Source organism: Anneissia japonica, unplaced genomic scaffold (assembly GCF_011630105.1).
Source record: "Anneissia japonica isolate Jap-2015-1 unplaced genomic scaffold, ASM1163010v1 scaffold26_len2425191_cov177, whole genome shotgun sequence".
Taxonomy (NCBI): Eukaryota; Metazoa; Echinodermata; class Crinoidea; order Comatulida; family Comatulidae; genus Anneissia; species Anneissia japonica.
In genome coordinates, this window is record NW_022685220.1 from 574,027 (window position 1) to 586,234 (window position 12,208).

General features: G+C 34.3%; 1 protein-coding gene across 4 annotated transcripts in view; it reads right to left on the minus strand.

Annotated features, from left to right (window-relative positions):
* LOC117108755 (matrix metalloproteinase-21-like) overlaps window positions 1-12,208 on the minus strand; it is a 29,044-nt gene continuing 16,836 nt past the window's right edge. For all 4 annotated transcript variants that reach the window (XM_033250892.1, XM_033250902.1, XM_033250911.1 and 1 more), the window contains exons 2-7: window positions 9,640-9,992; window positions 7,182-8,064; window positions 4,372-4,665; window positions 2,929-3,171; window positions 1,393-1,568; window positions 1-1,178 (exon numbers count right to left, since the gene is read on the minus strand). In XM_033250892.1, the coding sequence (XP_033106783.1) occupies window positions 903-1,178; window positions 1,393-1,568; window positions 2,929-3,171; window positions 4,372-4,665; window positions 7,182-8,064; window positions 9,640-9,855 (2,088 nt within the window). In that variant the 5' untranslated portion in view covers window positions 9,856-9,992 and the 3' untranslated portion in view covers window positions 1-902. The remainder of the gene's footprint in view (window positions 1,179-1,392; window positions 1,569-2,928; window positions 3,172-4,371; window positions 4,666-7,181; window positions 8,065-9,639; window positions 9,993-12,208) is intronic.

Consider the following 12,208-nt stretch of genomic DNA (forward strand, 5'->3'; position numbering starts at 1 on the left):
CAGTACATGTTACTTTAAATATCTAAATATGCCATAAACAGTTTTCATTACCATGATCTTTTTACATTTTCCTAGTGCTTTGTATCCACTCGAAAAGACGCTTTACCAATTTACAATGCCATATCATACATAGGCCTACATGGATATGTTATATAATTCAAATCTGTATATGGCATATGAATTAAATATGGCATAAGCATATATGCTCGGAGATCCACCCAGTTGCTGTTCTAATCAGATTAAACCAACTAGAAATATTGTATTTTGTAAACATATTATGATGGAATTCCGGTTCTGGTAAAAGTGGGTGACGTAACGCGGAAGACACGTCATTCGTTCCTGTTCAGATAATAATATCTAAATGATTAACATACGTTAAGCTTATTTAATCAGTATGCAATATTTAGTTCCACACTTGGATTCAAGGTGAATATATCGGCCGGATTAAGGAACGTGGAATAATTATATTTATCATAGATATGAACGAATATTCGTTGATCGAAATATTGCATTCACGGATGGGAGAAATCTCTTCGAAATTCGTGAAGGAAATTGCACAATCGCCGCATAAGTAGACAATGATCTGTAAAATGGGTCATTTTGTAAAATGGTCATGTAGATAAGTTTAGTTTTATGGGGCTCCAGACTTTTTCATGGTGACTTTGTTGCTTTTAGGGCCCCAATGCACTTGCCTGAATAAATGAAAATGAAATTAAATAGAAATTGCATTATTTATGGTAATATTAATTATATTCGTGTTTCGTCAAATTATTAACAAGATTTCGGCATAATGAGTTCTAAAGACGAAACTATTGTTAGTGTTATAGTTTTTACGGTGTAGAAATCAGGACATGTTATTTCACAGATCATTGTATACTGCCCGCCTATAATATGAGGAATGGTTACTCAACTTCGCAAATATCGTTCCATTTTAAGTTCCAATTTTCTGCGTAGCCAACTTTTCGAAGGTACTGGCCAGTCGTGTTAGTTTGGTAGGAGGCACGCCAGTACCTATTATCCTTAAAGAAATACAATGACCGGTGTTTAAACGAATAATACGCTACGTCAATGTTGTTTTCGAGGGGCGGAACGTTTGCAGAACGTCCGAGGAACACTTGGTTGATAGGTTTTGGGTAGTCGGACACCACACTATTTGTGTCTGGATCAAAAACATACACCTGAAATTGTGAAGGAAAGATTTAAGTTTAGGGAATAACATATGGGAATCGACTACATTTGACTATATAATAATACTAACAACTTATACAAACACAATAACATTCTTTTTTTGTCAATGACAGAAACACACGCATAAAATATCCTGAGATAATTATTGTTGTCTCAGACATATTGAATGATTAAGTTCTTAATTTTTTTTTTCAAATTACTTACCGATGAGTTTTTAAAGAAGTATATATTTTTGTCTTTCCTATCAAAATAGGCAGCATCTAAGTTATCTGGAATTCCAGGAAACTTTTCGCTGATTGGATCACCCTCAGCCAATCCGGTTGCAGGATCGATATCGAACGCTTGTTGTGCGTTACTGTCATACTGTATAACACGCGTTCCTGTAATGACAAATAATTAAGTTACACTATAATTTTAAATATCAAAATACTTATTTATTATAAAACAAATCGTTACTTTGTGGAAAAAAATCAGTAAATGGAAACACCATTCTGTATAATTGAAGCAGGCCGCATTGTACGAGCGTTAAAAAAACAGAGTCCCACCGAGAGGTTTTTTACAAGCTCGGTGACACCGTAAGTGGAAGATGGAACAATCACTGAAAGGAATAATCCTTCCAGAGATCTTAATGACACCCGAGACATATTAATGGCCAATGGCATATCAACAGCTATCTATGTAGATGTCTTTAAAGTTATTTCCGTTTAGAGTTTAGGCCAAAAAAAAAAAAAAAAAACACAAACACAAACGAAAACAATTGTGTTGGCCAAAATCTGGTTATAACGCCTAAAAAGTAGAAAATACACAAATAACACAACAATTTTGGATACGCATCACGTATGCCTTATATCTATATTCTACCGTGATTTATACACATTATATATGCATTAATCTAACTAAGTATAATAATTTTCACACAGTGCATAGATAAGCACCATTCTAATTGCTTTGTAAGTCAATCGTCGTCTTTCAATCAAAATGTTGTAGTCATCGGTTGCTATAGTGGCATGACAGTATATCTGTACGCGTATTACATATTTTAGCTGTGCGTGCGGATTGTTGCTACTGCTATGCGCTAGCACTGTGCACAGTGATTGTGTTTAAAGAACTTGTCATGTGTTGAATATTTTAATAGACATTCCGCAAAAAAAATTAAAAATTCTTCAAGTATTTGAGAAAAAACAGGAATCACATATGGTGTCGGTGCAGACAGGTAAAATCGTGTAATGAGTTCATCTAGGCTCAAGCCGGGCAATCACTGCGTCGTACGACGAATCCAACTCCACTCTCTACGAGCGATAAACGACACGACGCCGTCTGCCTATTGTCGGTGTGGCAGTCTAAACTGATCGTCAATAAAAACGATCAGTTGCGCGCGCGTCGTCGAGTTGCGTCCCTTAAAGAATCTCGTCGGCCGACGACCGTGTGCAATGACTGCCCGACTTTACGAATCGATCTAGGCCTAGAGGTTAGGTTAGACCTACTGCCTACATTTAAATTCGATCATTGCGTCTTTGAAATAGGTATATTCCTATTAAATCTTTAGTTTATGGGTCCATTGATTAAAGGAATTCCTTAATTTTTCATACATAATATTAGATTTGAAATGACTTTCTTCTTTGAAATGACTTTATTTCTTATAGCATATTGTTTTTTATTAGGCCTAAATCTTATATTATTTATCATATCAGATCTGCCATACTATACTATGTTATATTAGAACAGTATTATACTACGTACCCTTGAAGAAATATACTTGGTCATTATTTGAGCTCCAAATTTGAACGATCGCATCAATGTTGTTTGGGATGCCTTGCCACGTGTTGTCAATGTGAAGAGGGTACCCATTTCGTGTTTGATTATATCTGTACTCGTATAACCAAGTGACGCTGTTCTTGAAGAAGAATGTGCTGAAGACTCGTTTTCCATCCGCTCGCATGTGAATCCAGTCGAATACACTGTCGAAGTTACCATCACATTTCCCTAAAGTTAAAAACCATATAGGTTATTACTGTAGTTTGGTAATATATGAGTGTCTACAGTACCACCACCTAGCCATCGTTTCGTTCCTATCATTTTAAATATGATAGTACTCATAAGATAATAATAACAATAATAATAATATTAATAATAATGGTAATTAAAAAATATCAATAATGATAATAATGAGTAATCATAATAACAATAATGATGATAATAATAACAATAATAATAATAATAGTAATAATAATAATAATAATAATAATAATAATAATAATAATAATAATAATAATAATAATATTGATAATAATAATAACAGAATGTACTGTGTTCTTAAACGGGCACATGGGGCCAAGGGGTAAACGGGACACGGGACCAACGGCTAAACGTCTTACGCGAAAGACGATGCACTATCGTAACTTGTAATTCAGCCCTCCAGCTAAAACACAAGCAGAGCAGTAATGTGAATTGAACCGGGGACCTAGAGATCTCCATGGTTCAGCACAGACACAGTGGCTACCGCTAGTTAGCCGACTGAGCTAAGCTGCTCAACAAACAACAACAATAACAGCAATAATAATACGATAGTACCCATAAGGTAATGATAACGATAACAATAATAATGATAATAAAATATCTCGGTATCTTTATTCAAATAAGCCTATTCAAAATACAACCAAAAAGTCCACAGCAGTCTGAGGCTGAATTGGGGACTTCATTTATAATTTTAAAAAAAAATTACAAATACATAATTTAAAATTACAATTCGATTATACAAAATTACAATTCTATTATACAAAATCGCTTAAGGCTAAAAAACATCAAACTTCACAAAAGACAAGTCAATTTAAGAATAAATTACCAATGAAAAAAGAAAAGAAAAAGGAGGGCACACAACAACATTCGAAAAACAACCACAAGTTCAAAATCATTATAGTATTATTACTAATAATAATGGTCATAAAAATAATAATATCAATAATAATAATAATAATAATAATAATAATAATAATAAGTAGTAATAATGTAACAATAATAATACAAATAATATTATTAATAATAATAACAACAATAATAATGATAATAACAATAACAAAACAAAACAAACAAACAAACAAAAATAATAATAATAATAATAATAATAATAATAATAATAATAATAATAATAATAATGAAAATAATAATAATAATAATAGTCCTTACCATAAAGTTCCTGAATAGCATGCTTGTCTGAAGGATGCAACCCAAAGTTGGTCTTATCGTATGGGGTGTAGTAAGGGTACATTACAGACTGTTGCAGATCGTTCACATGCGGTAGGCCTAAGACGTGTCCGATCTCATGAACCGCGGTCTTCAGAAGGCTAATACCATGGCTAGAATCGATAGTAAAATGAACGTTGTCGTTGAAATGAATGTCCCCTACGATGAATGCATGTGAGAATTGGGTCGGTTCTACTTCATATGGATCAAAAGGATAATTGTCATTCAAATGTGCACCTATGGAAGATAACGTAATTAAGTGTCTAATTAAGAAGTGCACCCTCTAATTCGAGACCACTTTTTCAAAGAACGAAGTAATAAACATCAATGTATTTATACTAAGGTAACCTTCTGTCTATGTGGAGACCAAACCACGAAACCACCCTAAATGTTCATTTCCCAAAGGTGGTCTCATATTGGATGGCGAAGTACTTCGATGATAACCTACAATACTCCTGTAACATAAGGCTAGATGATTACCTCACACCCAAATTATTAAAACAAATATTTGTCATTATATACGGTATATTGTTGTCTGTTTTCTTTAATGTACTGTATAATAGTTGTCTCTTAAATTGTTTTTAAATGTACAGTATTTTATGTTCTTTGGTGTTCAATTTGTTTATTTTTAACTGTTTTTTCGCGCCGCACATTCAGAAGAAGCAGTGATTAAGAAACTGTAGGTAGCGGTAGATTTTACTACGAAGGAATGGGAATGGGAATTCCGGACTAATCAATGCGCAAGCGCAGTTACCAAAGAACGTCTGTGAAATATGTATAAAAACACAGTGAGCATGCGCTTGAAAAGGCTAGACAGCCAGTGAATATGTGCGCTGAGTAAGTGACGTTGTTGAGGCATGTCGAGCATGTGCAGTTATGAAAAAGACGTCTCAGGAACTAAACAGCGTCTGCGAAGAGGGTATGAAATAGAAATGGGAAAAATCGAACTTTTTTATGCAACAATTAAACATGCGCAACTCAAGCTAACGCGATCAATGCATGGCTATGAAAATTGAAAATAATGAGAATTCCGGTCGAAAAGCCTTGGATATCGAAGACCTACAGAGCATATAATCGTCAGGGATAATTGTAATTAAAATATCACAAACAACAGTTTATTTGGCTCTATCGTTGTACGTAAGTATGCATTGACAATCCGATAAAAAATAACCACAGAAACTGACGACACAACCTAGGCTAGGCTATCAATCAAATAAGATAAAAAAAAATTCTAGCCTACATGTGCACAAAACCAATTTTATTTACTTAACGATGTATTGTTCCATGCTAAATACTAAAAAAATCATAAAAATATGTTTTTTGAAATTAACTTGTCACTTTTGAAGTAACAAAATTTATCAACTTGAACATAGAAATTAGTGTATTTAAAAAATGTCTACCCATCAGTTTACAGCGAAAAATGATAGAAACACTTCCAGTCACTGAAAGTGTTTTATTACTTTTATTAGGCCTATATATTTCTGGTTTAAAAATCAGGGTACACATTTTTTAAATTAAATAATTTCTATGCAGAAGTTAATAATTTGTATGTTATTACAAAATGAGCAAGTTGATTTCAAAATTAATTTTTATTATTTTTTGACATTAGGCAAGGGACAGATACATCTTAAAGTTTCGTCCGTTTCCTTCTTTCACACATAGAATAACTTCTTATAAAGATACATTTATTTTTATGTGTGTTCATATTTTATCTTTTCATACGACATCTGAAGCTGCAAAAAAGTAACACAATAGCGAGGATGATCTAAGTGCAGCACAACATTATTTTTTAATAGCACTCAGTCAACCATCAGCAAAGCATTCGAAGGGCGCTCCATACACTTTGGCGTTTGTCGGGGCGCGGCCGGCCACTCTACTGCAGTTTGTGTGGCTATTTTTTTCCCGGATTGTCAATAATGGATGCATACGACGAAGAGCATATAGGCCTTCGCTATCCTTCTTCAGCGTACAGCACCGTAAATTTCGAGACAATGCGACTTAGCCTAGGCTTGTCCCCTACTATTTGGCTATTTAGTAGAGCGGGAGGGAGGAGGCTAGCCAATCTAAAGCTGAAGCATAAAAATCGGCTATTACATTGTTACCAACCGTCTCACATCGTGCGGCATTTCAAAGTGATTTTGGATGAAACACGCATTTTGCAGAAACACATGCGTGATCATAAATTTGTCACGCATTTAGCGCAGGTCTATGCGTGATAACGAATTTATCCCGAATTTAAGGGAAAATTTATTTAAAATTAGAAGAAATTGGTTTTATTAAAAATATAAAAACGGTCATGCAGTAACTTGAGTCATTAGACAGTATTTTTGTGAATAAGTACTTAATTCTTCACTGACGCGTTACTAAAAATTGATCAGTATGCCTATGCCTATCATTTTTTGTTTGTTTAAGTAATAAAATGTTTGTGTACATAGTTTGGGTGCTCAAATTAAACATAATGTACATTGAAAGTCAAATTGGACGTGGCTTTATTAAAAAATATTTTTGTTTATTTACCGTACCCGGTATTGTCAACAAACACTTCCTGAAATCGTTTTGTTGAGATCGTCAAAGCGCCGGGGCCCCTGGAACCCCACCGAGGCTCCCTTGACCCCGGAGTCTCCAAGCTAACTGGTGTACGGTCACGCATTTCAAATCTCTCAAGTTGGCAACTATGCTATGATGATTAATTAAGGAATTACAGGTTAGAATATAACTTATTACTACACAAACAGTAATTAGATTGACCATACCTGTTGCAAATGCGATCTTAACGTCCACATCAAAGATATCTCCATATGTATCTTCAACGAAGATCAATGGTGATACCTCGGCCCACATTCGAAAGGCATACTTTATTGTGTGACGAACGGCTTCTAATTCCAAGTACTCACTGTGGTAGTTACTGTAAATTCTCCACGTGATTACTGTTTTACCAAAGATGGTATCAGGCGTACCAGGTGTAATGTAATTACTGCCTTGAGAGCGTTTCTTGCGTTTAACAATGTCTTTAAACGACAATGGGCGCGGTAACGCTCGCCTGCGTCGAACTGGTTCGGGGGACGTCGTTGTCGATGGCACGCCAGTATCATCGGCATACGAGGTAAGGACAGTGGTTAACATGTCCACAGATGATGGTGTGGTTAAATCTACTGGCTTTTGACTCTGCCTGACATTTGGTGCAGAGGATCTCAGAATTGTGTGTAGATTTGGAAATCTCGGTTTCTCAGTTGGAGTACTTTTACTTGGTGCTATTCCTTCAAGTTCTTTACTCGTATTTTTTATTAGAAACCGTCCCAGATTATCAGGAACACCACACCTTGGTCGTACAAACATTTTCATTGTCTGTTCATCAACTTGGCCTGTAACAGGCAGGTTATTTTGTTTCTGAAATTTTGCTATCGCTTCTAGATATAATTTCTGTTCTTCTTTATTTTCACTACTTTCTGGATCCATTACGGTTTCTCTCTCAACCTCAAAATCCCAATCTTCTGTAATAGCAAAACTTTCACTATCAGACGATTCATGCCATTCTTTCTTAGACGGATACGGCCCATCGTATTTCCAATCTGTAAACTTCCATTTTCTCGAATTTCTGTCGAACTTTTTCATATAACCAAATTCTTGTAGAAATTTCTATAATGAAGATTAGAAATACACATATGTGAGATAGCATTGTAATCAACCTTTAACACATGCTTATAATTACCAACGTATGGGACAGGCCTACTCCCAAATAACCTTTTCTGGAATTTTAAATCACATTTAAAAACTGACCAATCAGAATATGTTATTCTATAGGCAGTGATACACGTATGTCCCAAACTCAACCGTTTACGTACGTTTATGCTGCCATAATAGGTCCATGCAGTGGCGTCGAGAGGGGGTCAGGGAGTCGCTGTCCCGGGGCCCGGGTCTACTGGGGGCCCGGACCAAGATGAAACATTTTCGGGGTAAGAACAAAATCTCCATAGGGCCCGGACCCAAGCCAGGATGAAAACTTTTGTTGTCAGAACAAACTCTACATTATGGTCTTAGGAGGAGACTTAATTTGGGGAGCGGCCCGGGGGCGGGGGGGGGGGGGGGGGGGGGGGGGGGGGGGGATGCATGTCAGGTGTTGCCCCGGGGCCCTTACTGGCTCTCGACGCCACTGCTGCCATTTTTGGGGAATTGGTAAGAATATCCAAGAGGAGAGGCTTAGCGTGAAGGTACATAATATATTTCTCCTAAACAAAAACTGGGTCAAACTTACCAGATGCAATTTGAAAAAAAAAACCAAAACAAAACAAAAAAACCCAAAACCTCAATTTAATAATAAAGGAAAAGTTCCCCACATTTAAACCATTTGACATATATTCGACATATAGTATACGGAAGTTGTCTTGGCATTACCCAAACGCCTGATTTCGTGCTTAGTGATAAAGAATGTCACCTAAATGACATCAAGTGGGAATTTAGCAGCAATAGAAACGTGAAAAAAAAATATGTTGATGGGACTAAGAAACCGGCATAGGCCTACCTGTAGTACATATGGAGATTAAACTGCAATATTTTTAAATAAAACACAATACGATATGGCACAATATATTCTAATGGTCTTTGTAGAAAAATTGGGTGTTAACATCTTTTAGTTGTGCATTCTGTTTCTTGAACTAGGCTTAACTGTGTGAGAGCCAGGCGTATTTATGTTTTATGGACAAATTTAATCATTCTGCAATCAAGACGACAAGAATTAGCGAATTTCTATTCAGATATATAAAATTTCCTTTTAAGACAATTTATGTGTAATTAAAATACAAATCAAGGGAAAAATAAAAGAGTAGAATTAATTAAAATTTAATCTAATATATTGAACATATAAAAAAATACGAATAATTGCTGAATTTGTATATTTCACTAAGTTACTTGCTCTCGACTGAAAATTAGAACGAAAACAAATACATTTCTTACGCCAAAATTACCGGACATTAACTAACACACAATTGGCGTACATTTAATTTCCAGAAGAAAATTTAAAAATGTTTGTAGTAAAACGTCTATAAATAATTAAAAAACCTTTTTCTCGTATTTTGTATTCGTGACTTATTAAAACTTATGTGGTGCTTTTAATTCATTTTAATAAATTATATTTTTAGTTTTGACTTTTAACTTTCTTTTTTGTTTCCAAGAATTCATAGTTGTAAGAAATCTTAAATTGAATATTAGTATTACCTTGGCTCTAGATTCTGATATGACAACATTTTGTTCTGGGTCCCAATTATAAGTAGGCCGTAAATCTTGAAAGAAGCGTCTGCGACGCACTTGCTGAGCCGACGACGTTGACGAAATGATAATTAGACACAGATGACTGACGAAAAACAAGTTACGAATTGATGAAAAATGAATAGTCATATCTGAGTTCGAAACCAGGCCCTGTCTAGCCAACATATTTGCGTCAGTAAAGTTAGAATTGAAATGTAGGTATATGCTTGCCGAGTTGAATAAAATAGAATGTGATTTTCTTGTCGGATTATCTGATTGGTTGGTTGCTATCACGTTTTTTTCGTTGCAGATTTTTTTTTTTGCTGAAATTAAAAGAAAATAATGTTAGATACTGCTAATGTACTTATTCTCATCCAGATAAAAGTAGGGTACTGGCATGCTGTTCTGTATGTCGGTTGGAAGCTATTGAAATATTAATGATACATTCAAAAACATTCCTATGGATTGTATCGCAACATTCTATTCAATTATTACACGTATGTTTAGGTACCTGACGTGACTTGAGTACCGTCTACAACACGACCAAGTCAGGTGTACAGGTAAGCAGTTCCACCAGATAACGGATACGATTAGAAATCGTAAGGAAAACACACCACGTTATCGTATGTCCATTTTTATCGCATCAGAAAAAAAACAGAGTTTGCATAACCGAACCCACTATCACACAATGAATTTAATTACAGAAAAACACGTTCGATACACTATATTCGACAACATTATCGTAAAGTTAGTTTTACAGCAAACTAAGAAATTATCACGTGATGTTAGGTCTATTGTCAGATAAAATTAAATAGTGCCTTTGACCTAGCCTGTTTTGTGCATGTATGATAAAAATATATATAAGTTTTGGTATTAGTATTGGTTTAAAACCCAAGGTCATACCACACAATAAACGATCATTTTACCGATCAATCGATCGATTATCAATAAATCAATTGATTACTTAAAATTAGGAAAATTTTGTTAAATTAATTACTTAATTCAATCAATCTAGTATCACCTATTTATATTTTACTTAAAAATAATCTTTTACGAAACTTCAGCAGCACGACTTATGGCCGTGTCATTTTTACAAAATTCTAAATAATAAGTTTAGAACAAAAACTGAAATAGGCTTACAGTTCATTTGTCTAACCTCACGATTTTATTTTGTGAAAGGTAAATAAATGTATACTGTACTTGTTTGTGAGGAGTCTGAAGGTGTATGAATAGCATAAATAATATACAAACACACCTGTTCTGTTTCTTTTTATAGGGTTGGAATACACAGCGTAAACGAGCAATACTAGTGAATAGTTCATTATGTTGATGTTTCGGTTCATGTTGACGTGTTTTACTTGGTTTCAATGTCTGCTACTCTGCAAATATTCTAATTGCCAAACACATCACACAGGATTCTTAATATAGGTATGCCACACACACATACATATCTGTCTCTTATACACATCTAGATGTGTATAAGAGACAGGGCCCTATGGAGTTACCAGACCTAATTTTATTAACAAAAGTTCACGTAGAGTGAAAAATAGACTAACCCGGAATGCACTCGGGGGAAACATCTTAAATCACCGTGCATTACAAATCATTACCAACTGGTGTGTATATGTATATGTGTGTATGTATGTGTATATATGTATGTATATGTGTATATGTAGGTGTGTGTGTATGGGTGTACGCGTATATGTATATGTATGTATATGTGTGTGTTTGTGTGTATGCATATATATATATATATATATATTTCTTTTATTTTATTTATTTTTATTTACTTTTATTTATTTATTTTTATATTTATTATTATTATATTTTTATTTAAAAATGTTATATAAATTATTGCATGCTATTTAATTTTTAATGACGCTGTTAGGAGAGTCACTTGATAGTTTTTAAACTTTTTTGGCAATCCTTGGAAGGCAGCATCATGTTTTTGTTATATTTTTACTAAAATTAAATTTAAATTGAATTTTAATTTGGTGACAGCTTTGTTGGACAACACCAAGCAGGTTTACCCTACATTTAACAATGTCAAAAAAAAATATATATATAAAAAAAACTATGTTCATATTTGTTATTATTTGTTAGGCCTACTAAATGCGTAGTTAATGTGCACGGATATATTAAATCAATTTGTGAAATTTTTCGGGAAAGGCCTTTTCTTTGCATCATTATTAGATTTTTCTCGTGATGATTTTAGCACACTAAAGAGAATAATAAAGCATATATTTGTAAACGCATGTTTTAAAAACATTTTTAAGGCGTCAATTTGGTGAATAAACGCAGGATTACCGTCTCTGCTAATCCATCAATATTATAACTACTGGCGATATTTTCCTATTTGATATGTGACGTCAAACCTCATGCCCGGCTTAACGAATAAAATACAAAGTTTACTACAAGATTACCTTAATGATGGAAAACAAAACATGATTTCACGGGAAACTTACGAAACAGTGTAGTTACAGTATGCTTAACTTTAGCTAAAGGACTTTAGTGAGTATTAAATTAGTTGTCTGCTTAT